This window comes from Cololabis saira, chromosome 6, assembly GCF_033807715.1.
Source record: "Cololabis saira isolate AMF1-May2022 chromosome 6, fColSai1.1, whole genome shotgun sequence".
Lineage (NCBI taxonomy): Eukaryota > Metazoa > Chordata > Actinopteri > Beloniformes > Belonidae > Cololabis > Cololabis saira.
Window position 1 is genome coordinate 17,882,501 of NC_084592.1, and position 26,648 is coordinate 17,909,148.

At 40.7% G+C, this 26,648-nt stretch overlaps 1 protein-coding gene across 5 annotated transcripts in view; it reads left to right on the forward strand.

Moving 5' to 3' along the window:
- The first annotated feature begins 14,318 nt into the window (after positions 1–14,318).
- LOC133445912 (FERM, ARHGEF and pleckstrin domain-containing protein 1) overlaps positions 14,319–26,648 on the forward strand; it is a 78,913-nt gene continuing 66,583 nt past the window's right edge. For all 5 annotated transcript variants that reach the window (XM_061723453.1, XM_061723454.1, XM_061723455.1 and 2 more), the window contains exons 1-2: positions 14,319–14,529; positions 20,487–20,693. In XM_061723453.1, coding sequence (XP_061579437.1) covers positions 20,514–20,693 — 180 coding nt within the window. In that variant the 5' untranslated portion in view covers positions 14,319–14,529; positions 20,487–20,513. The remainder of the gene's footprint in view (positions 14,530–20,486; positions 20,694–26,648) is intronic.

Here is a 26,648-nt window from a genome sequence, read left to right on the forward strand (position 1 = left end):
ATCTGTGCAAAGAAACAAAGCACTTTTCCACTGAATAGATGTCAGAATGTACACCCCGTTGCCGATATCGGTGACAGCCATTAAAGCGAGATTTCAGCCGGATCATCCAAACACATTTTGGGGGTCTTACTTCCAATATTTCTTCAGTGATACGGTATGTGTAGTGGATATTATGTGACTTTGAAAACAGTTCCACTTCAAACCGTGTCAAGACTGTAAAACTGGTGGAGATACACAATGTTCAATAACTGTAAGTACTTTTAAATACATTTAAATAAACATTGGTCACTTCGTTAGGCAAGCTTTGCCACTACTGGGTTTGGACCCATTTTTCCCCGTAATTTATGGCAGCATCGATTCAATAAGGTGCTTTAAACATTCCCCATAGATCCACAGAGCTGCAGCAGATCCAAATCTTTTCCTTTCATCATTTTCCTGCCATCAGGTCCTCAGGCTCTCCATCCCTGTCTCCTCGGAGTGACCACGACCTCACTGTTTGAGGTTATTTTTGTCTGAACATGGGGACATGAAGCATTATTCAGTTAGAAGTATCTGAAGATGCGTACGCTGTAGTGATGCAGGGATGATCAATACGTGGGTATTGTAAGCAACAGCGCTAAGTCTCAGTTTACAATAATACCCCCTTTCCACCAAACCGGTTCCAGGACTGGTTCTGGGTCAGTCCTGGTGCTGGTTCACAACACGTTCAACTTGCGAACTGGTTTGCTTTTTCATAGCTCGAGTGCTAACGGGAGCCACGTCATTACGTCTCTGCGTTTGCATTGACGCAAAAGTTAAAGGGAAAGTTCGGTTTTTTACAACCTGGACCTTATTTCTGGCATTTTGTATGGTTGTATACTCACCCTGAGGTGTTTGGTGTCATTTGGAGTCCTTCGGAAGATATTAGGAGTTTTTTGCGAGCCACTTCTCCATCTAACGGTAGCGCCTGGGGCACCGCCGGACACAGACGATGCAGCGTCTAAATAACACATGATTGCCGCGAAACTCGTTCATTTCTTTTATGAATCACTAGATCTGCTTCCAGGACCTGTTGTAACATTGTGGCGCTGTCTGTGTAATAAATAAAATAAATAAATCCGTTTGTAAACAAGACCTCTGAACTCATGACGTCATCTCTGTGCGCGCACTCTGTCCTCCGTTCAGTGAGCTCTTCAGCCGTATACTCCGGCTCAAAACGGTAAGGACGTCCATCATATTCAAAGTCGTCGTCCACAACCTCAGAATTTGACAAATATTCAGACATGTTTCAAATAATAATAACTATCAGTAAACTAACAGTAGCGAACTCCAGCTGTACACAGAGCTGTGCGCACAGAGATGACGTCATGAGTTCAGAGGTCTTGTTTACAAACAAAATAAAAAACGTAAAAAAACGAACTTTCCCTTTAAAGCAACAACGTATTTGGTCTAATACGGACTTTATCCGCTTAGCACCCTCCGTGAACCATAGCACTAAGGCCCTGTCCCAATACTATCACTACCCCTAGTTTTAATCCCTACCCCTAAATTTTGCGCGTTTCCGTGAGGGTAGTGGTGTCCCAATTCCGCTTTCCACCTAGGGGTAGTGAAGAAAAGTGGTGAAGTGGCTATGAATCTTTCCCTACGGATGTAGGGATTTCCGATCCTCACTAGTTTGATCTAGGGACAGAAAAATTTCCCAGAATGCTTTTCGTCGTCATTTGCGGACTGAATCCAAAAAAAAAAAACATGGCGGACATTTCTTATTTTTTAGTGAATAAAATCAATATTTTGAGTTAGTCTCTGCATAAAAATGCATTTTGATTACATTTCTAGCGAGAAATATATATTTTACTTTCATAATATTCACTCAGTGAATGTACATACTCACTCGTTTGCCCGTTTGCCAAAGATCACGCCAGAATAAAGGCTGATTTATGGTTCCGTGTTACACCAACACAGAGCCTACGGCGTAGGTTACGTAACCTACGCCTGCGACGGCTCTGCGTCGATGTTACGCAGCGACGCGCGCCGTACGCCATAGGCTCTGCGTCGATTTAACGCGGAACCATAAATCAGCTCCGGAGCCGGCAGGCAGAAATCTCGAAATTTTCGGAGCAAATTTCTTAACTGGCGTAGCTGCAACTGTTAGATTTCATCTATTAAACCAACATTTATCTTCCTAAATGATTTATTTCAGCCAGCGGTAATTCTCAACAGAGCTGCAGGTTTCTCCCCCGGGACGACCATGTCACGTCTGTATTCCGGCTGCTGCTGCTCCGAGCCGGTTGCTCTTATCGTCTCCGAAAACATCGGGTAAAATTTCTTAACAGGTGTTATTTGGATAAACTGAGCCCAGGTTGGGGATCTTAACGGTTACTTTTACGCCTGAAAAAATATTAAAACTTAATAAAGTGGCATATTAACAGCGCTACAGCTGAAATTAAAACAGCTTTTGGCTCTCAGCTTCCTGATTTTAGGGGTGGTGCTGAAAGTAGGAGTAGGGGGATTATTGGGACAGGCCTAAAATCTGTCCCTTCTTTTTTAGGGGTAGTGATAGTGAGGGAGGGCTACTGATAGAAAGTAGGGCTAGTGAAAGAAAGTAGGGGGAGTATTGGGACAGGGCCTAAAAGACAGGTTGTCTCGTCCTCAGACCACTGCTGCTTTGCTGCATCCATATTAATTTGTCGCTTATTTGAAAATGTCGCCGTCTCGCAGTCTTGCTATTGTCGTTGGTCTTAACAACTCCACCCCTTCCGCTAAGGTAGCGGTTCTTTCCTCAGGCCCAGCAAAGAGTAGGTGCTGCCCTGGAACCGTTTTTTTTTCTGGCCTGGAGACAGTTCTTTGTCAGTGGAAACAGAAAGCCCAGTTCCAAAATCAGCACTGGCCCAGAACCAGCCCTGGAACCGGTTTGGTGGAAAAGGGGTATAAAAGGCCTGAAGTGTCCCAAGAAAAGCATGATACCAGAAGCCTCAACGTCTTATCATACCATCCATATGTTAGAGCAGCAACTGAGACCGAGGCAACATTCTTCCAACTTCTGTTCTCTATTTTTGAGCCCATATGAACTGTAGCCTCAGTTCTCCGGTCTCAGCTGAGAAGAGTAGCCCCCGTTGGGGTTTTCTGCTGCTGTGACCTGCTCCAAGGTCTAACGTGTGCTGCATTCAGAGATGAGGGCTAGCTTGAAGTGAGTTCTCAACCGAGTCCAGCTATTAACCACCGTAGAAACAGGTTTGCACTCAGTGTCACTTAAACCTCGTTACCTCTTAATTCCGACTTCTCAGCAGTTCATCTTGACCTTTCTCCAAATGCCTGAATGCGTTGAGCTGCTGCAACGTGACTGGTTGATAGGATTTTTGTCAGTCAGCAGTTGAACAGATGCAGCTGATGAAGTGGCTGTTGAGTTTGTTTTCTCTCCTCTTGCCTCGATGAATGGAGTCGATGAATGAGTCTGAAGCCGTGGCTGGCTGTCTCTCTGATGCCCTCTGGAATCTTCTTGATTTTTCTTCCCAACTATAATTAGACAACAATTATACCAACAGAGCAACTGATTCAAGTTTTCATCATTTTTGGATTAGCTTGAATTTCCCCTGAAAACCCCTGGAGAATCTGTGAGGCGGACGTTATATAACTGAGTTTCATGTGAAATACTTCTTATTTCAGATTTGCATCTCCCGATAATGTTTTTTTTAGATTGTTCTTACAGTGAATAAAAACACTTTAGTTATGAATAAAATTATTTGGATTTTTAGAGCACATCATTTACAGAGAAAAAAAACACTAACATTCAACCACAATTTAAATTAAGCTTAAAACAGGAATATATTAATCCTTCTGAATATATGGAAGAAAGTATTTTATGGCCATGTGGTTCCACTCAGGCATCCTACTGTCCTTAATGTGTTTTTCCTCTAACCTAATTTACTCAAACAGAAATGCAGAGGTGAGGAAATGTGTGTGACTCTGCTGCCTTTCGACATTCACTGGCCATAGAGAGAACAGTTTGTCTGTGCCTCTTCCCTATTTTTTCATGGTTTTCTTTAAATAGCACATCTGATGAAGCTGCCCCCTGCTGTTCTCCTTCGCTCGTGGAGGCGTAGGGCTCAGCAGGAGCTCTGCATTGCTCATGTCCAGGGAAGAGAGGCCTCATTCCTGAGCCGTGGATGTGTAGCTCCCAGACTCCCCCGTTCTGCTTAATCAGCTGCAACAACTTCCTGCCGCTCCACCTGAGCCCACTTGAGTGGACAAACAACGTATACGTGTCCTTTTCTGGAGAGAATTCAAAAGAAGCGAAAGGTCGCAGGATGGTAGCTCTTCTTGCAGGTGCGGTTAGTAAGCGTGAATGTAACATTTTCATATTGTTTGACTTACTAATTAGTGAGGAAACATTCACACTGAGAACACTGATGTACAAATAATTGCTTTGGTTAGGACTTCAATTTAAAAAGCCAGAGGGGAAAATGATAATGTATGTAAATAATTAAAACAAATGTTGACCTAAAATTTATTATGAGAAACTGTACTGTATGAGTTATGTGTGGGAGCTAGTGTTTTGTTATATCAGTCTTTAGTTTTTAGTTTAGTTTAGAATCAGAATCAGACTTTAATGACAGGGTTTAAATACATCAAACAGGGAATTTGACTTCGGATACACCGTCGATAGATGGTTTATAATGGGCCTGTTTTCCCAAGGGTGACACTGGGATAAAGGAGGAAAAAAAGGCATCTTCACACTGTGTATAAATACGCAGTGTCAAGGTGCAAAAAACACCTCAGCACACAAAGCTAATTTAGTTTATTGGTCCTTTCAATTCCCACAAACCCAAAGTACAGGTGTAATTCGTCAGTATTACACAAAAATATATATATATATACTCGGATTTAGAGCTATTAAATTATTAAATTCTATATATTTCTTTTGGCCCTTTTATTTTGCAGACAGCAAAGACTAATTAGCTGTCAGATTGACGTTTGCACTCTGATGAAAAACCCCTAAACACGAATCAGGGATTTAATTCAGTCTATGTGAAGTGTACATGCAGATGCAGCTGATTTGAAACATTCTTGTTGGAACAACACGGGATCAGGTTTGATTGTTTTACATTTATTTCAGTCTGTTAACATGCTCACACAATCATCTGTGCCCCCCCTTTAATCAGAGACGTCCCGATGACATTGAGACAGAGGAGAGAATTATTTTAAGCAGGTCGACTCTTGTGCATTACAAAAATGTGTGTGTGTGTGTGTGTGTGTGTGTGTGTGTGTGTGTGTGTGTGTGTGTGTGTGTGTGTGTGTGTGTGTGTGTGTGTGTGTGTACACTTTCAGGCTGAGTGGAGCAGAGGGAGTTGGGGGGGCTTGACCCTGATGATCTATTATCCTACATTGGTGGTAACAGTCTGGTTTCTGTGTCAAATACATTCGCAGCATTTGAACCTACAGGCCACATTCAGCTGTTTACGCACATCTGTATATTTGCAGGTCTAGATCCTCCCGTTCATCAAACAGCTGCAGTTAGTCCAGAACGCTGCTGCCTGAATCCTCACCGAGATCAAGAGAGTGGACCATATAACTCCAGTTATTAGATCTTTACACTGGCTTCCTGTCTATCACAGAATAGATGTTAAAATCCTGGTTTATAAATCTCTGAATGGTTTAGGGCAGGGGTCGGCAACCCAAAATGTTGAAAGAGCCATATTCGAGCAAAAACACAAAAAACAAATATGTCTGGAGCCACAAAAAATGAAAAGTCTTGTATAAGCCTTAGAATGAAGACAACACGTGCTGCATGTTTCTATATTAGTTAGAACTGGGGATAACTGGGGAAAAAAAAAAAAAATTTTTTCATTATGCACTTTCATTATGCATGTCGAGAAAAAAGTCGAAATGTTGAGAAAAAAGTCAAAATGGCGAGAAAAAAGTCAACATTTCGAGAAAAAAGTCGAAATGTTGAGATAAAAGTCGAAATGTTGAGATAAAAGTCCAAATTTCGAGAAAAAAGTTGAAATGTCGAGGAAAAAGTTGAAATGACGAGGAAATAGTCAAAATTTCGTGAAAAAAGTCAAAATGTCTAGAAAAAAGTCGTAATGTCGAGAAAAAAGTCAAAATTTCGAGAAAAAAAGTCAAGATGTTGAGAAAAGGAAAAAAAGAGAAAAAACAAGAAAAAAGGAAAAAAAGGTCAAACATTTTTGAAAAAGCTCCAGGAGCCACTAGGGCGGCGCTAAAGAGCCGCATGCGGCTCTAGAGCCGCGGGTTGCGGACCCCTGGTTTAGGGCCAAACCCCATCTCATCATGAACCAACTGCAAGCCTAAGGTCGTCAGGGTCACGCCTTCTTTCTGTACCCAGAGTTAGAACCAAACAGGTGAAGCAGCATTCAACTTTTATGCTCCTCAACTGTCGAACAAATTCCCAGAATGCGCCATCAGGGCTGCTGAAACTCTCAGTTGCACTTTGAAACTGGGTTCAGGGTTTTTGCCTGACGACACTTAATTATATAAACTGTTAGGCCAGGAATCAAACCAACAACCTTCAGGTTGGCACATGCTTGCTCCACACTTCACCTTTTAAGAAGGGATGTTGTGCAAAAAGCTTTTCAAATACCGTATGTCTGAGGAGCCTATCAAGTAGACTAAGTTGAACTGGATTTTCCACCATCCTCTTACGTTTGTCTGTTTATATTTATACTTTTATATATAATTTTTAATAGATATGCTGTAATGTTAATAATTTATAATAAAAATAATAATTCTGACAACCTTGATATTGTTTATTCTTCATAAGTAGTTTGACAAAATAAAAATACAAGTCAAGCATGAAATAAAATTCCTCCAAAAAAGGCTTTCATTTACAACATTTACTGAGGAATCCGTACCTGACAACTGAGGATCGTGTGATCGGGCTAGATGAGAGGAGGAAGAGAAAAGCTTTCATAATTAATGCAGAGAAGACAGGGAAAGTCACGCTTACTTGTTCAGAGGAAGGTTGCTTACAGCCAGTGAAAATACACAATGCAGAAATTTGACTAGTCTTACATGCCTCATGTGAAACGTATTTGTAAGATTTTTATTTCCTTGTTTAATGTTGAATTGCTCAAAAGAGGATTTTTTTGCCGTCTTTCTTTCTTTTTCTGGTGTGTACCAGTAAATGTTTTGTTCATTGAAGCCCTTGGCTCAGTAACCTCACACGTGTAGCTAAGATTTTCTTTGAGTAAAGGAAAGGCAGCTCCTTGAAGATAACAAAGTTGTTTTACAGGGAATTTGGTAACTTTATAAGCTGAGCAGAGCGGACACTCAATTAAATATGGTGATCATTCTCACTTTTTAATGCACAAATATGCATTTGTACACAAACATTTTATGGCAAATCAATGCAGAAAACCAGTTACTTTATAAAGTTTCATGACATAGTTTAACATCTAAAAAACTGACAACTTTCTATTCTAAAAACTGACTGGAAGAATTTGTATTTTGTATTTTATTTGTATTGGGATTTTTTGATAGAGGATTTTGTATGGACAAAATCGGCTTATTTGAACTGAAAGAAACCAGGTTCTTGTAAGAATGAATCATGGCAACTCCCATGATGCAATTCATCTGAGTCCCTCAGTCCTGCAGTGATCAATATGAGGTTAAATTGACGATTTTAGTGTCTTAAACACAAGTGGACGGGAGATCAGTAAGAACGTGGCACCAGATCTTGACTGCTTACGTAACTGATCCACACCAGCTTTGTCTCTGTGCTGTTTTCTTGTCTCTGTGCAGCTCTCACTCATTTTCACGCTCTCGCTGATATGTTCATCTCTGCCTCAGTCCCAACGCTGTTCCCCCAGAAGGCCCCGGAAGCTGCCAAGGCACCGAGTGTGATCTCTCCCTCTTCGGTCCCACGTCACTAAAGCGTAGGAGACTTTCCTTTCTGCCAGCTAGGAGGTGGGTGAGCGGCAGACATGAAAACAAGACGAGGATTTAATTTAAAAAGAAAAATCCCCATTTAAGTCTTTCACCGCACTACTTGTCTTTTATCGCCGTCCCTGCGCGCAGCTACACGCTCGGAGGAGTGGGCGATGTGGAGGCATCGGTCTGAGCCAAAGAACCCTGCCACCCCCAATAACGCAGGAGAGCAGGGAATACAAAGCAGCAGGCACTTCGCAGTGGTTACATAATGCAATCAGAGGCTCCTCAACATCTGAGTGGTCCCTCTGAGCATCTCTGTAACAGAATCAAATAGTGGTAGCTCGCTAGTTGGTGTCTGCAGGGCCCAGCCCCATGAAGTTATCATTGACACTTCATGTGTCTCCTTTCTTCTTTTATATCTTTATTCCAGTTATCTTTCCTTCTTTCCTTTTCGACATTCTGGATTTTGTTTCCCATCCTTTTTTCTGGTCAAATTCTTGTTTGTCGCAGCCTTTAACTGGTTTGTGTTTCTGTTTTCTCTCACATCCACACTTAGGATTCTGCCTGTGCAGCATCTTTTGTTTCTTTCAGTAAGTTTACTTTGAAGTGCTTCCATTTCTCAGCTACTCTGCATTTTGGGTCTCGGGGAGGATGTCTGAAAACACAACGTAACCCCAGCCGAGATGGGGGATGCAGACTCGCTCCAAAGTCATGCAAATAGATGACAAAAAGGGTAAACGCCAACCAAAATACCCCCAAAGATGTGGAAAAAAAAACTCTCATGAAGGATACGAAATTTAAATGACTACAAACAAACAGTGTAAATACCATAAAATAGATATAGAGCTACAATAAAGACATGCAAACAACCACTGGGGATGTTGGGTTTACACATTCATGAGCCTACTTGTTGACTGTCTGTGGGCGTCGACCGTTGGACATTACAAATAGAAACTAGTTAATGGTGTTAACTTTAACGGCACCTGGTGTTTATATCTAACACCGGCTAAAACTTGTTAATATACACAATATATCACCAGCAAAACCTGGAAGTACATGCACGTATTAAAACATTAGTTTTTTTCCACCTGTCCTCTGATTAACCAGGTTCCAGTCCAACAGCAGTAACAGCAAGTATGACACATCTCATGTTGGTTATGACAAAGAGAAGATCATTTCTATTCCTGGACTTGGATGTGCATCAGCATGATGGTTGTTGTCATTAAGCTCCTTTTGACTGGTCACATGATGTGCATCTGTGTGAATTTAACTGGTGTTTTAGTGGGAAAGTTCCAGTCTTTTAATTGCGGGCCGTGCCCTGTGATCAGTTTGAGCTTTTTTTTTAAGCACCGTAGTTTTGTGATGCTGCTTCCTCATGTGATGTGTCACTTCAAACCGAAGCACCCTCCAGTGGACCCGGAGTAAAAGTGCAGGGCTGTTGCTAATATTTTTCCTAAAAAAGTGAGACTGGTATGTGTTTCACAGAAAACAACTACAGATGATGCCGTTGGGAGCTGATGATATGGGCCTCGGTCCTAAAGTACATCCCTGAAGCTACATCAGTCCTTGTGCCTCAAAGACCAGGCCACACACGTGCAAACGCAGCAACTAGAGCGCAGAGCGCACGAGGACAACTACTACTTAATATAAATAAAAGAGTACCTGCTGTAGTACGTGCAGACACTCGCTTAGCACGCTTCTGGTCTGTCTTGCCCGGACTGGATAACAACACTTTGAGTCACGCAAACTCAATTCTTGTTCACATCTTTTTAAACCACACCATGATGTTTGGGGGTCATCACATGAACAATTAACTTACTATTAATACAGAAGAAAACGCTAATATTTTCATATAATATTATATTATATAATATTATATTTCATATAATATGAAAAAAGATTGTTATAATCAATTCAGAGTCCATTCTGGGGAAACAAAACTGGATGTTTTGAGTGTTAATGGTGAAATAAAGTAACACAGCTGCTTCACATGAGATGCATTGTTCATTTCTAACAATATTAAACTGCAATAAATAATACATGTAAATGGGCTGTGTTCTTACAGCACTTTCCTTGTCTCGTTGACCACTCAAGGCACTTTACTACTGTAGGCCACGCACGCACGCACGCACGCACGCACGCACGCACGCACGCACGCACGCACGCACGCACGCACGCACGCACGCACGCACGCACACACACACACACACACACACACACACACACACACACACACACACACACACACACACACATACACACACACACACACACACACACACACACACACACACACACACACACACATTCATAGAGCACCTAGTCTGTGCAGATCTGATAATACTTAAATGTTCCAGCATATTAAAATTTCCAGTAAAACACTTTTAGGGTTAATATGAACAGTTCCCTCCATAGGAGATTTGTGCAGCATTATCCTACTTATACTTCAATGTACTGTTAACTTATGAAGTTTTTAAGCCCCAGACCCTGCATATTAGCTGTTTTAAGAGGTGACAGAATTAAGACTTTGATAACCACGAGTCACACATGTGGACACATTTGTGGCTGCCTCTATATTAAAGAAAGAAAACCCCAGAATTGTCAATGAAATAACTTCAAACTGAAAAAAGTAACAAATAATGATTTACTGAACATTAATGAAAAAATGAAGCATTGCAAGAAAACATCAACATTGTCAACACAAAGACAGAAACCTAACTCATAAAAACATCTTTCCTTATATGCAAAGATTAAAAATTAAAATGACTGATTATAAATAAATGAATATGTGTGTGTCTATATAAACGTGTGTGCTTACATCAGGCACTCATAGACAAGGATTTGCAGCGATACTTTCACATCATATCACAACCTTGAAAATGATTGAAGGTTGTTAATGGCACCATTTTAGAAAAATTGCACAGTTGCTCACAGCGAAAAATGTTGCACGGGTGAAAAGAGGCGTTTCTCTCAGTGTTTGTGTGTTATTGCAGTGGTCCTGGGATAAGTGCTGTTTTTATGTCTGCTTGTTTTGGCTTTTACTGTCCTGTAAAGACCTGAAAGATGGAGTCTGAAGAAGAAACCCTTCAAACCTGAGACCGCTGGAGCAGTTTCCTCATGACGAGTGGAGGTCTTGGTGAGAGCTACAAAATTGACTTGATTGCAGGGACTAACTCAAAACGATGTGCGACAAAATATTAGGGGCCTCGTCATCCTTTTCCCCAGTCCAATATAATTATTTCATCCATTTTTTAATGACTATGTTGAATCACATTTTAAAAGCAGTGTCTGATTCTCATTGGTCAATGTTCATTAATAATTACTTATTACTTTTGACTGTCAAATTATTTCAGTGACGCTTGTGGGTTTTTCCTCCTTTAACCCTTGTAGGTCATTTGAGACTTTTTTGTCTTTTCAGGTTTTTTTTCTCCCTCAATCATTGAATTAACTACCCTTTTGGGTCAACAGAGGACAAAACAATCCTTTCCCCGAAACTTACTATAAAACATTAAAGATTCATGTTTTTTTTCCATTATTTTCATTGAAATATTTCAGTCAAGTTCAGTCCTAATCGACCAAATATTTAATTATTTTAATCATTCTAAACCTTTAAATGCCAATTTAATTACATTATCTCACTTTTTTATGGGGTGGGGGCATTGTTTGATAAATAACGTTCAGGGGATTGTGTTTATATTTATTTTATTTCATTTTATTTGAAGTCTTAAATAAACAGAAGATTAGAAACAATATTGATATGATTATGTGTAATGGCTGTGGAACTGAAAAATATGGGTTTAATTGAATGACCTGCATAGAATTCAGAGGGAAATCTAACAATGCAGTGTTGTTACTATATTTAAGAATCATCTTTAAATTAAAAAATAACACACAGCCCCCCCCCCCCTTTTTTTTTTTCAAAAAAAGTGGAACATTTTATTTTTTAATTTATCTATCTATTTTCTTTTTCGTAATAACGGCTTTTGGGAGAGGACTTTTTCTGTCTTCTACCGACCCGTAAAGGTGGTTCATTGAAGCCACCTCCAAGACAAGGCAAGTTTATTTGTATAGCACAATTCAACACAAGGTAATTCAAAGTGCTTTACATCAACATTAAAAAATGGCAAGACACAATTAAACAGTAAATAACAAATAAAATGAAATAAAATGATAAGAAAAGAGGTAAAATAATAAAAAGCACAAGTTGTTAAAAAAGTAAGGACAGTAGAGTACAGCAGGTAAGTATTTAATTTAAGAGTACGCTTCAGTAAACAGTAATGTTTTTAACCCTGATTTAAAGGATCTACAGTTGGAGCAGACCTCAGGTCTACAGGAAGTTTGTTCCACCGGTGAGGAGCAGAATAACTGAACGCTGCCTCACCTTGCTTGGTTCTGGTTCTTGGGAACCACAACAAACCAGATCCAGATGAACCTCAGGGGTCTGGGTGCTTCATAGGGAACTAACAGAGGTATTTATTTATGTATTTATTTATTTATTTATTTAAAGGACAATGTGCAGGTACATTAAAAAGATGGCTGCACCAGAGTTAGCCACAAGCTAATTTCCATCTGTAGTCCTTGACAAACATAAATAGTACACATTAGGTTTTACAATAATGACAAATGCAAATACAAGAAACAGACTACTGTACAATGTCATGATGAAACCACAATAAAAAGTTAACATTTAAAGCACTTAGTGCAAGTACAAAATACAGACTGATTAAAATAACATAGATTAGACTAATTGAACATAAAATAAGGTTGGGTCAAGATAAATAAATCAGAAAATCCAAATGCCATCAGATGGTCAGATCAAGCATTTATTTTGGTCCAAGACCATTCAGTGCTTTGAATAGAATAGAATAGAATAGAATAGAAAGCCTTTATTATCATTATACTGGTACAATGAGATTAGGCAGCAGCTCCGTAAAAGTGCACACATGCAAAAACTCTGTAAACAAGTACTGTAAACAACAAAATGAAAAACAGGAAACATAAATATATATATATATATATATACACTATAAAAAAGAGTGAATGAGAGGATAAAAATGCACATGAATGAGTGGAAGAATATTGCACTTGAAAGGATGGAAGAGTATTGCACATAGATAAGTAAAGAATATTGCACATTATGGATAGAAAATAGAAAATATTGCACAGTATGAGGTAGTTTACTGGTTAAGAAAGTTCACAGCTTTGGGGAAGAAGCTGTCCCTGAGTCTTTTTGTTCGGGTTCGTATGGACCTGAAGCGCCTCCCAGAGGGCAACAGGTCGAAGAAGTGGAAACCGGGGTGGGTGTTGTCCTTTAAAATGTTCCTTGCCCTGTTGAGGCAGACCAGCAGTAAGATTTTAAACTCTATCCTTTGACTCACTGGAAGCCAAGCAGGGGCGTCAATTGGGTATGCCAAGGTATGGCAGCCGCCACAAGGGAAAATGTAAATGTTTGTTTTTTAAATACATTTATGGAATTACTCTGTCTATTTGTATTGATTATTCTATTACTCAATACATATAGAATAACTACAAATGCAAATCAGAAACACATGATCGATTTCACTAGTTATTTTACACTGTAAAAACTCAAAATCTTAAGAATATTTGTCTTATTTCTAGTTAAAATGTCTAATTTTTAGTAAAAAAAGATCTCATTACATTTAAGACAAGACTCAAAAACCACCATTTTCACCTGTTTCAAGTAGATTTTTACTTAGAATAAGTGGAAAAATCTGCCAGTGGAACAAGATTTTTTTGCTTGTAATGAGAAGATAAATCTTGTCCCACTGGCAGATTTTTCTACTTATTTCAAGTGAAAATTTACTTGAAAGAGGTGAAAATGGTCAAATAAGTTATTTATCTGGTAATGACTCTTGTTTTAAGTGTAAAAAGATTTTTTGGCTAAAAATGAGACATTTTAACTAGAAATAAGACAAATATTCCTGGTAAGATTTTGAGTTTTTGCAGTGAGTGAGACTGCATTTGAAAAAGTTCCAATTTTCTTGACCACACAGATAAGCTACATAGACTTCTGTGATGAGTATTTGCTGGACGTGTTGATTGATACTCTAGTTAAGTTCTGTGACTCAAAACCTTGCCATACCTTAGCTTCGACTGAATTGACGCCACTGGAAGCCAAGGCTTAATCATGCCACTCTGGCCACGTCCCGGTGTCGGCCACTAGGTGGTGCTGTTGCTCTCCGGTTCTCCCCTCCCTAGAAGGTGGAGGTGCTGCTGCGCCTCCTTCATTGTCTGAAGCCTCAATTATGGTTCCGCGTTAAATCGACGGCGTAGGGTACGCGGCGACGCGCACGGCACGGTGCGCGTCTCCGCGTACCCTACGCCGTAGGCCCTGCGTTGGTGTAACGCGGAACCATAAATCATCCTTGAGTGAAGGCACCGGGAGAAGATCCGCCGCTCGGTTCACTGTAATCCCGTCTCCCTCCGGCGCACTCACTCAGTCGTCCGCCATGGCGACGTCAGGAAGCCTCCTCCTCGATGCGAGCTGCGCCTAAAGCCCCGGCTGGGATTTATTATTATTATTATTATTATCACTATTATTATTATCACTCCCCCACTACGGCTGGACGTGGATGTAATATCTCCCCTCCTCAGCTGTGGGAAATACTTTGGCGTGGACAAGCCCGCATTAGGAGAGAAGGGGTAAGAATCGTGCAAGTCCTTGCTCAGTCTGCTCTTATGGGAAGTGATTCAACTTGTTTGAGAAGATTAGGGTTAAGTCTTTGGAGTATCTCTACAGTGTTGTCCTGTGATCCTGTGGTTTTTCTAGGGAGGGGGGTTAAAACTATCACTGTGTGAAAATCTTCCCATTGCAAGAAGCCAAGTGTCCTTTTTTTCTGCAGTGTGGGTCGTATTGCACAATTATTCTTGGCAAACGCCGCAGTCGTTCAGGTTTCCGTCGCTGTCATGCGATCCACGCACCACGGTGACATTTAAATGGATGGAAATGTGCGTTTATTATCTCGCCACTTAGTTTTTCCGGAGCGTGTCCAGGTGAGTCCGAGCAGTGCGTTAATGTCACATCTCCCTGCGCTGCGTGATAATGTGCCGAGGATTACCAGCAGCCTGCTCTATTAACCCACATTACGTTGGTGTTGTGGAGACCTTGGTCAGTTCGTGACTGCAAATCTCCATTTTTTTTATGCACATTTTTCTCCTGCTGCACGCACCGTTTTGAAAAGGTTAACAGCATGCATGCATCTTGAAGGATGCGTCTCACTTAATGATCACAAGTCATGTTGCAAGTAACACACAGGGAACTTCAGCAATGACAGCCACACCCAGCTATCGGTGTCTGTTGCAGAATACAGATGAAATTGAGCCCCCCCCCCCCTCAGTGGCGTCAATTCAGTGGAAGCTAAGGTATGGCAAGGTTACGAGTCACAGAACTTAACTAGAGTATCAATCAACACGTCCAGCAAATATTCATCACACAAGTCTGCTATGTAGCTTATCTGTGTGGTCAAGAAAATTGGAACTTTTTCAAATGCAGTCTCACTCACTGCAAAAACTAAAAAAAAAGGAATATTTGTCTTATTTCTAGTTAAAATGTCTAAAAATCTCATTACACTTAAAACAAGAGTCATAAATAACTTGTTATTTTACCATGTTCACCTGTTTCAAGTAAATTTTCACTTGGAATAAGTAGAAAAATCTGCCAGTGGAACAAGATTTATCTTCTCATTACAAGCAAAACAATCTTGTTCCACTGTCAGATTTTTCCACTTATTTTAAGTGAAAATCTACTTGAAACAGGTGAAAATGGTTGTTTTTGAGTCTTGTCTTAAATGTAATGAGATTTCTTTCGACTAAAAATTAGACATTTTAACTAGAAATAAGACAAATATTCTTGTTAAGATTTTCAGTTTTTGCAGTGTATAATAACTAGTGAAATCGATCATGTTGTTCTGATTTGCATTTGTAGTTATTCTATATGTATTAAGTAATAGAATAATCAATACAAATAGACACAGAGCAATTCCATAAATGTATTTAAAAAACAAACATTTACATTTTCCCTTGAAGCCAAGGTGTGGCGGCTGCCATAACTTGCCATACCCAATTGACGCCCGTGCCCCCCCTCCTTTTTTTTTGATTGGTTATAGAGGTTCTCACAGGTAGACAACTGGCTGTATCAGCCTCTGGCCATTCAGATGTCATTAAAGGTTTCCAGCTGTGCAGTGCTGGACTGCACTGATGGGGCCCCTGCACACAGAGGAGCCAATGTTACAACCCAAGCCAGCACTCATGGGCTCCACATTACACATATGTGGGGAATTTCACGCAAACAAGTTCAAAGGCGGCGAGGTTTACCCCCGAGAAACACTGGGGAGTCTGTAAACGGCCTACTACAGCCGGGTCTCGGGTCCCAGGAAACAAGGTGCCATCTGCACAGCTGGGCCCTGTCTCGTGTGTTTGTTTGGGCTTGACTTTCCCCACTTGGAGCAACACATGTGCCCACAGTCATGACTGCTTGATTCATGATACACGGTGCGAGGGGGGGGCATGTGTCGGCTGAAATAATCACTGTCTACTCTTTCAGTGGTGCTTTTGTTTAAAGAGTCTCTGGTTACGTTGCATGCATCTGTGGGTCACACAAGCCCTGAGTTTACCCGACTCAGCATGACACACTTGCCAGTAATCAAGACAACAACGCTGGGCGATGATAGATCAAATGGCATAAAGGACTGGGCTTGAATTAAAATTGTGCCCTTTTTCCCGCCCATTCATGCCCCCAGTGACAGCATTAGGTCTGGATTTCATCAGCCCGAGGGAGAGTGAGTCCACACCAGCTCGAAAACAGCAATATTTGCACCCACTGCTCAGTGATGACAGTGAACAGACAGATGCTGATGATTCAATGTTCTATGTGAGTTAACTGGTCTTGGTTTTCAACAGGCTTTTTTCTTTTTTTTTTTTCTTTAACCTGACCATGCTTCATTCATTTAGTGAATACGGGTATAAATGTGCTTCCAATAAACAAATAAAACTCCCAAGAGTATTCGTATTTCCCTGGAGTTCACCTGCAAAATTCTTCCTTCCAGTGTAATACGTGCGGATCGCATGAAGCCAGACTCAAAATGAGACCAGCTGATGAAACAGAGCAACATTAACTTGGTAATCAATCATCCTTCAGGCAAAACTGAACCATTTCTGCAAAAATGTGGAGAGATAATGTTTTTTGTCTGAAACTGATTATTTTTCATGTCTGAAGTGACTATCAACTCAAAAGCTCCTATGAAACACAACCCCATCGCTACGAGGCCACCTATAGGTCTGAAAATATGTCCTTTAGGGTACCCAGCGTCCCCGTCTTTACCTTTGCCCGCAGCTTCTCATAGCTGCATTTACTGCAGCACGGAAATTGGTAATTCAGAGTTTAAGACGTATATGAGGCTCAATCCGCAGAAGATGGGACTGGAGTGGACTGGCTGACCCCAGTCACTAAAACCAGATGTGTTTGTGAACAGATGTGCAGAGACGTGGTTGAGAAAGGAAACTTTTCCAGGCTGTCCGGAAAGGGGTATATGTTGCCTTTAGTTTTAACTACTGGAAACCTTTTTATATACTCCTTCAGCCTCAGGCAGAGCAACTCCAGACACAATTTAGTGAATCAACTCGTCCTTGGCCTGTTTTTTCTCCACCAACTCTGCAGGATTACATTATCCACTCCCGTTGAGATGCCTTATTCAGCTCAGCTTGGCGTTGGCAGCAGTCATTCACCTCTGCAGTGGCTTAGCAACTGCCCACCATCCCAACAAACCACTCGGTGAAGCATGATATCCATTTGTTATCGGCGTACATGCATTATTTCTAGATAACACTTTGTGTTTCATATTAAAATCTATTCGTAGCAACAGTAAAGCAAATGTGTGACATTTTCCAGATTTCAGTCAAGATCAGTTCAAAGAAAAAGATCCTTCAGTGTTGATGATCTTGTCCTCCTCCGGAAATGGAAAGAAGATTTTTTTTTTCCTCTTCAGAGAAGAAAAACAAAAAAAGTTCTCAAAGACCCGTCTAGATTTATACTGTGAGCAATTGTAGGGGGTCGTGGTGGGAGGACGGGGGAGCGATGAGGTGACGAGGCACAAATGAGATGAATGGGATGATGAAGCCTTTGTTTATTACAGCCGTGCCCGTTGTGGCCTGCACGCCACCTGCTTACGACCCCGCACAGCGTTGCTCATTAGCCACAAACTAATTACTTCATGGAAACAAGCCTGATGCATAGATTCAGTGGTGCAATATTTCAACGTTACTTCAGACTCACTTCGCCACGGGATGGAAACTCACAGAAGGCTCGACTGCTTCCACTTCAGACGACCTTCTGGTTCCATTTATATGGCGTTGGGTGTAATTCAGCCTGCACATTGCACACCTGAGGAATCAGGGAGGAAATGATCCACCTCTCAGTAATAACAGGCGCTCGTGTGCTTACAGGAGTCGGATACTTATGACCAAAGTTTCCCTGGTGCATGTCTGCAGTCATGGAAGACTCTTTTTCCTGTTGTTTATAGTGCACGGGCTGTTTAGCGGGATCTCCATCAGGTGGACTCTATGCAAGAGACGTGTAGATGTCTGTGTCCTCGTCTGCTGCCAAGAACATTAGTGGGACGTCTGACGTCCTACGGGAGAAGCTGTCAGCTGAGGGACCAAAGACGGACGACTTCTTTGTCGCGTAACCAACAGGTGGTTTGAACAGTCAACAGGTCGACCTCTTCTCAATTTCACACAATGGATCTATTGTTACAACAACAAAAAAAAAACTGCAGTCAGTGAAAGAATGACACAAATATGAATACCTCTAATCTCGTCCATGATCCAATAGCCGTTTTAATAGTTTCTACGGGGTTAAGTAATCTCTCTTAAGGGTTTCAGGGATTACCCACTGGTTCACTAATGATCAATATGTTTCTGAGAACAAGCTTAAGCTTAAACTTCCACCATTTATACATGTCTTTTAACATTTTTGAGACGTTCATTCTTGATCCCCAGCTGTTTTTAACTGCTTCTATATAATTCAGAGCCATTCTGTAACTATCCTTTATTCTGTTGGATGTTGGATTTCTCGTCAAACTGTTTATAAATTATACATTTTTCTGGAGTAGCAATTTACACATACTCGGCTAACTATTATTTATGTTACTTTTCCAGAGTTTTAGCGTTTTTTTTTTAATTAGAGGGGGCCTTTATCATTAACAAATGTTATTTGATTTAAACGGTTTATCAGCCATATTTAGTTTATTTAATCTAAATGTACACTCAGTGGGAGTCCGCTTATTTAGCCAGTTTACTATTTATTGCTCATCTTTCTGGTTTTTAATGTTTTCTACAAGGTCAAGACAGTTCTTCATTACTTTTAGCCCTTTTTTTTCAGGATTCACACATTATTTTCATCTCACTCTCCTGAGCCTCCTTAGTCATTTTTGCTCGCTCTCATTAGTGACCTTCTGCTGTTCTCAACTTGAATTTTGTAATTTTAATTATTTTTGTTCATTTTGTTTAATGATTTTTGTTCTTTTAAATCTTCCCTCATACCTTGTGGAAAATGCAGAAATGCTGGTTAGACGTAGCCAAATGAACATCGCTTTCATATTTGAACTAATCTTTCTGTCTTTTATTGTTTGCATAGTTTCACAGTTTTGCAGTTACTATTTATATGATGTGTTTTCTGTTTCTTCTTTAGCTTCAGTCACGCCTCATTCAGTTTACATCTCCTGCAGAGTCTTTTCCGTGTTTGACTTGCTGCCCTTGAGACTTATTAAACACGGAGTATGGCTTGTCTCCGGGTCTCGGACTTAATGCTTTTGTTTTTATGACTCCCGAAATCAATTGTCATCGTACCGACGCTTTGATTTTATGCTCTAGCTTTGTGATTAATTTTGTCAGATTAAATTAGGGCTTGCGTGATTTGTGCTTTGATATCAAGAACATGCTTGGGGTTGGGTTTTTTTTTAACAATAATTGAGTCTCCCACAGGCAACAATTATCAGTCATTAGTGCTGAGTGCAAATACAGCATTTGCAATTACTCTGTTGGTGTGACGGGGGAAGGTTGTGCAGCCCGTCCTCAGGGCCCTCGTGCGATTACCGTGTTATTTTACACCTACAGGACTGTCTCAGAAAATTAGAATATTGTGATAAAGTTCTTTTTTTTTCTGTAATGCAATTAAAAAAACACAAAAATGTCATACATTCTGGATTCATTACAAATTAACTGAAATATTGCAAGCCTTTTATTATTTTAATATTGCTGATTATGGCTTACAGTTTAAGATTAAAATTCCCAGAATATTCAAATTTTTTGAGATAGGATATTTGAGTTTTCTTAAGCTGTAAGCCATGATCAGCAATATTAAAATAATAAAAGGCTTGCAATATTTCAGTTGATTTGTAATGAATCCAGAATGTATGACGTTTTTGTAATTGCATTACAGAAAATCACAATATTCTAATTTTCTGAGACAGTCCTGTATAGCACTGATGCGGTGAATGATGGGAAGTGCAAGTCCGAGGATGATTTGTATGACTTTTAAGCAGCATTGTTCTGCGGCTGAATGCATGCATTTATGTGCTTTTGTGTGTTTGGATTTTGCGCAGGCCGGGCAGTGAGCAGTGCAGCACACCATGGCCGAGCCGGACCCAGAACCAATGTCCTCTGGAGCAGGGCAGCGCCTTGGAGCCCCCGAGACTCTTGGCATCAGTACATTGGACCCGGGGCACAGGCCTCCGGTGATGCCCCCTGGGCGCCACGTCACCCTCCGGGTCCGTATGTTGGACGACACGGAGGAGCTGTTCGACATCTCGGTGAGTCCGGACCGGTCCTCGGTTTTTGCAGTGCAGGCGTGAGAACGAGGCCTTTTCATTGTTGCGGTTCCCGTTTCCATCACAGCTGCAACGGGCTGGTACAGGTTGGCATGGCAACTGAACGTTGCATGAATTGGATAAAATGAGAGGAAGTAGTGTCAGTGTGGTGTTGGTATTTCTATTCACTTCTTCTCAGTGACCCCGACTGTCTTTGGAGAGGCTCCAGACATCCCTTGGTGATGTTTTACAGTGATCTCCAGCCCAGATATGCTGACCATGTTTGAGAACCACTGTTGCGTGCAAGAGCTGAGAATATACTTTTTTTGGTTTTCTTCTTGCATTCAAACAGCAGTTTCAAGATTTAAAAGCTCAATTTTCTCAGCACATGGATCTAAATTTACCCACTATGGTCTAAGTGAGCTGCACGCACTAATGGAAGTCAAGATAAAATTAGATAATGATCGTGAATGAGCTATATATATATGCTCTTACTTAAAATGCTAAATAAAAACGTTCCAGAGGCTTAATATGATGCATCACAACAGTTTGTTTCTTTTCCAAATAAGAGTTTGTATTGTCAATTGTTTTAAGTTGGTCACATGTTCACTGCTCTGCTTCTCTAAATACCCAGGTCGGCAAAGTAATCCGCAGCTAAAAATAGCTCCTAATGGGTCTGTTTTGACACTTCTTTAATTTGTTAACACTCCCAGATCTTCACTGATACAGAAAACCCCTGAGCTGTTTTCTGTTTTTCAAAAAACCTAGATATGATTACATTTCATCTAGATATGACATTTCGCTGCTGTTTTTTTTTCTTACTCATTTGTTGGCAGTTAAAGTGGAAATAGCAGTAGCAGTCATATCCAGTAGCATTCCTCTGAACACCGTTAAAAGGCTTTCTCGGATCTTGATTTAACGGCAGTCGCTCGGTGGGGAGAAAATTGATAAGACTGTGTTTCATCATTGGACAAAGTAGAAGAAACGGCTGGATTCTTTGACCACGAGCGGCCCCCGTCCAGAGCAGAGGAGGATGAGCGGATAAAGGAAATGAAAGATGGGGATGGAGGGAAACGGTTCCAGCAGGAGTCACGGAGGAGCTTTTTTTGATGCGTGTGAACGAGGGCTTGGGATGAAAGCTGCCGGCTGCACCGGCGGCGAGTGTGCAGGACAGGGTGGACGCGTCCTTCTGCCTGCTTTTACAAGGTTGTACGGCTGCAGCAAGGTGGCTCTGCATGTGCACGCTCGCTAATCTTTCCAGGAGTGTCCTGCATTGTAAGCGGCAGCCAGTGAAATCCTTTGAGGCTCTCTTTTTTTCGGTTGAGCTGTTCACTGTTCGTTACCGTAACGGTTTAAACTCTGACCTTTTTTTTTTTTCCCCACTGTAGTCGTAATTCTGACCTTCTGAAAGTAAAATATTTCCCAGCCAGTGGTGCATATATATCTAAAACAAGGCAGAGAAGGTTAGGAAGAGAGTTTCCTTCATCTGCTGCAAGCCTTTGTGATGAAGATCTGCTCTCCGATGCCCTTTGGCTGATATCAGTCTCAGACTTTGGTAACCTCACTATGTTGCATTTGAGTTCAAACATCCTGAAGAAGCACAGTGTGACACTTAAGGATATTTTTGAAATCTTCCGACAAAAAAACAGGTTTTTACATATGACAGCTTTTTCTGATATTTTGCTTCATCAGACACTCGAGTTTCGTGTGTTTGTTGCACCTGAACTGAGAAATTGCACCACATTTTTGCACCAGTTTTGGGAAAAAAAACAGCAAACATCCTAAATATTCCTTTTTGTTTTTAATAATGTTTAACTTTTCAGTTTCAGTTCAAACATTCAGTGTCTCATCTGTCAGGGAGTGAGCTGCGGCGCAAACCCTTGGGAGGTTGATGCTGCTCTATTATAAGCAAAACTAACATATATGAATTTCTTTTAAACAGAAGACAAACGGTGGAAGATATCTCACCTTTTATGTGCACGTTACACCAAGCGGATGACGGGTTTATTGTTTGTCTGCAGTGACGGCGGAGGCGACGTGCCCAAACAACCGAATAAGAACGCTGACTTTTTGCAGAATTGCAAAATTACAACTGAGACGTGAAGAAACTGTATTTTAAAGGAAATAATTTATTACTCAGAACCAGATCCTTCCTCCTAGTTAGTGCAGATATTAAAGTGACTGCTGGTTCATCTGTAGTTAAAAGCATCCAGAGAAGACGAGTGTAATCGATTTGCACCTTTGCCTCAGACGGACGACTTTCTTTGGCTTCTGTTTGTTCTGAAAGCTGAACTCGCGTCCCAAACTTGAGACCACGTCATCCTGCGTTTAGGAGTCGGGGAGCATTTCTCCCAGAGAAGTGATCAGGAGTCAGCCGGACTCTGACTGTGTGATTTTAATTTCCACATTCAGTCTGCACCCACGTCACCAGGAGGAAATCCCACAATGCTCTATTCCTCTGCATCAAGCCAGTGATGATGCTCATGTGAAGTGAAACGAGAGCAGAAACCAAGGTTTATTTCTTTGTGTGATGGAATATCAGAGGAACAAGAGGCACAAGGGGACAGTTTTAGGGGTAAAAATGGCCATTTCCTGTGACATGATGGAGACATGATCCCTTTTAAAAAACTTTTGCTCCATGCAGAACCCCCTCACAGCATAACTGAGCACCGTGGGGCACCGAGCCACTGGAGTGTCTTCCCCTCTTATAAAGTTCACCTGTGAATTCAGTATGAGGCTCAAGCTTTTTTGTTCTCTTGGCGCCGCCGTTCTTCCTCACATTTAATATTTGAGTAAGTAAGTTGCATCATAGTTTTTATCGTCTGAGTCTGTAAATTCAGACAAAACAGATTTATTTCCTATTCTGGTTTATATTTCTTTCATTTAGTTGTCGAGTTAAATAAATTCCTATAAAATCAAATCTTTTTTTTTTTTTCCATTGTGGTTCTGCAGCAGACAAAACTGAACAGATAATACAGATTCTTAAAAAAAATAGTTTTTAACTTTACAGGTTATAGAAATTGCTACATCGTACTCTGTCCTAAAGAATTAACTGACACCAACCACCATCACCACCAACCTCCCATTAATACAGTTTCTCAGGTTTATGCCAATGAAACATTTACTGCAATAGAAAAAGAAAAGAAAAAGAGTCGACCAGGTGCTCATTAGGGTGTGACCGCTGTAAAATGGTGCTCTTGGATCAGACCCGGGAGACAATGTGGAAAAATAGAAGCAAGAGATCCAGGCACTCGAAACGTGGTGGATTAAAAAGATAAAAAAGCCTTTATTAAAAGAGGGCTGCCAACATGTTTTGGCCTATCAGGGCAAAAGCAATGCAGAGGAAAGGAACCGTATAAATAGCCACAGGTGTGGTAATGAGCACAGGTGAAAATAATCACTAATCATGGCGAAAACAGACGTGAACCATATAGTAACATTTTAAGGTGGTATGGGGAGTTAAACTCATCACAACAAATAATTATTGGAATAAAACATCCATATAGCACACAAAAAAAGTGCCGCTGTGTGCAGACAGGTCTGAAAAAGAAACATTACACAATATGAAACCAAAATTTAAAAAAAATTTAAAAAAAATAAAATAGGCTACAGTAGCCATGACCAAAAGGTATAGGCTACATGACAAGCAAGTCTAGACCGATGACAGGGAAGCAGTAGGCTACAGTGTACAGTCAGATGTAACAATAGACATAAACCAAAACGACCTATACACCATCATTCATAGGAAACAAATGAAATCGATATCTTCGTTAAGGCCAGGCTCATTTAGGGCATCTAAACGATGGATCCAGAAAGTCTCTCTCTGGTTGAGCTTTCGGTCACCACCTCTAGTCATCGGGCCAACCTGTTCGAGTCCAATGATGCGTAACCGGGAATCGTTACTATTATGCTTGGCTAAAAAATGTCTGGCAACAGGGTAGTCGTTGTTGCTAAGTCTGATTGCGTATTTGTGTTCCGCCAAGCGGTCACGCAGTCGACGTTTCGTACGTCCTATATAAATTACACCAGGACAAGAGCAGGTTAAGCGATAGATAACATGAGTACTATTACAGTTGATAAAATCATGGATCTCATAGGTTTTATTCGTTTTGAAATCAATAAAGGACTAAGTCTGTAGCACATTGTTACAGTGTGGACAGTGGCCACATCTAAAGCACCCACAGGTCTCTTCAGCCAGGACTGTTTTTTAACAGTCATGGCTACTGTATCCTATTTTAATGATGTGCCGTCCCGTGTCGGCTGGTGTCTTGTTCTTTCCTTTTGATTTTGGTTTCATATTATGTAGTGTTTCTTTTTCTTTTTCAGACCTGTCTGCACACAGGTTGTAGACATTTTTTGCTCATACGTGCAGCGCTTTTTTTGTGTGTGCTATATGGATGTTTTATTCCAATGATTATTTGTAGCTCCCCATACCACTTTAAAACATTTACTGCTTCAAGAAATGAGGAAATAAATTCATCTACGCCTGTATTCACGGATTATTGGTCAGAAAAACGATCAGCTGGACATAGCTAATATATTTTGGGTTAAATATGCGTTGGATATGCGGACTAATGCACCAATTCTTTTACACTTTTAGTGGTTGACGGATGTAGAAAAGGCTGTTTCTGCGTGGTTGAATGGTCGTGATGATAAATTAGAAAGTGTTTTTTTTTTTTTTTCCTCCCCCTGGCAGGTTGAGCTGAAACAAGCCAGAGATGCAACTCAGGAGCCGGTAACAAAAGGCCCCCGCTAACAGAAAGCTTTATTCATGCTCAATTTAACACACATTATGTCCTCCATCTCAAGTCAGCACTCGAGATAACAATCTCAGGGTGCTTGATATTGTTTTCCCTGGAGGTGCGAGCCAAATATGTTTCCCTCAGTCACATCTGGACTGGAAAGCTCGGTTATCTTTAAAAAGCAAAGCACATTTCCAGCGTAAAAAATGTTCTTGTATTTAATCTTTTAAAATCAGGAGGGGGATATTATACTAAGAGGAGTTTGGTTGCAAAGATGAGCCCACATTTGATCAAACATTTACAGTATGAGTCAAAGGAAAGAATGAATGTCCAAACTGTATTTATACCACTACAGTCACTCTATTGTAAATTTTTTTGACATTCTTATATTTATATATTTTTTGTACATAACGAGACATGCCCCATTTATCTGTTTATTTTATTTTATTCTATTATTCTATTTGATATTTTCAACGTCTTGCTGCTCAGTTGTCTTGCAATTGCCCCTCGGGGATAAATAAAGTTTTTCTGAATCTGAATCCGAAACTGGAACTACTTCTGCATAAAGGAGGTTTTAGTTCAAGCAAGGAAAGTTGTTTGTTTTTCTTCTTTTCTTAAAGTTAATGGCCCAAAAATTCAAAGCAAAGACATAAACTTTGTTCAAATCCTGCTGATCTTCACCTCCTTCCTGCTGCCCTGAGTGGAGATTACTTCATGGTACACAAAACTCGTTTTTCTTGCAACGGCGTTGCTCCAGCCCATAATTGACCTGATGCAGCATGTGTGTTTTAGCGTTCAAGCCTGGAGTGACACACGCATTGCGTCAGCATTTCTCCAAGACACACAAACTAAAACACACAATCACGAGAGCAACACAGAGAGCACAACGGGATGGTTTAACATCTCAAGCGGATTTAATTTCACGTTTCCAGAGGCTGAAAAGTTCGAATACAGGTTTAAGTTTTCCAGAAAATCTTCAAGGTTTAGAATTAGACGCTTTTTTTAAAATGAGCCGAAAGCAGCTTTTCACACACGTCCTCCTAAAACACGTTCACCTTGTCACCGATACGGAAGGCTGACGATCCCGCGCCTCTGCTTGAGCGGGGTAGGTTTCCACCTCAGCAGGCAGGGTATCAGATGGTCGGGGAAACAAAAAAGGGGCCATCCAGCCGTCTCGTTGGCCACATACCATCCTGTGGCCTACTTAGCACTCTGA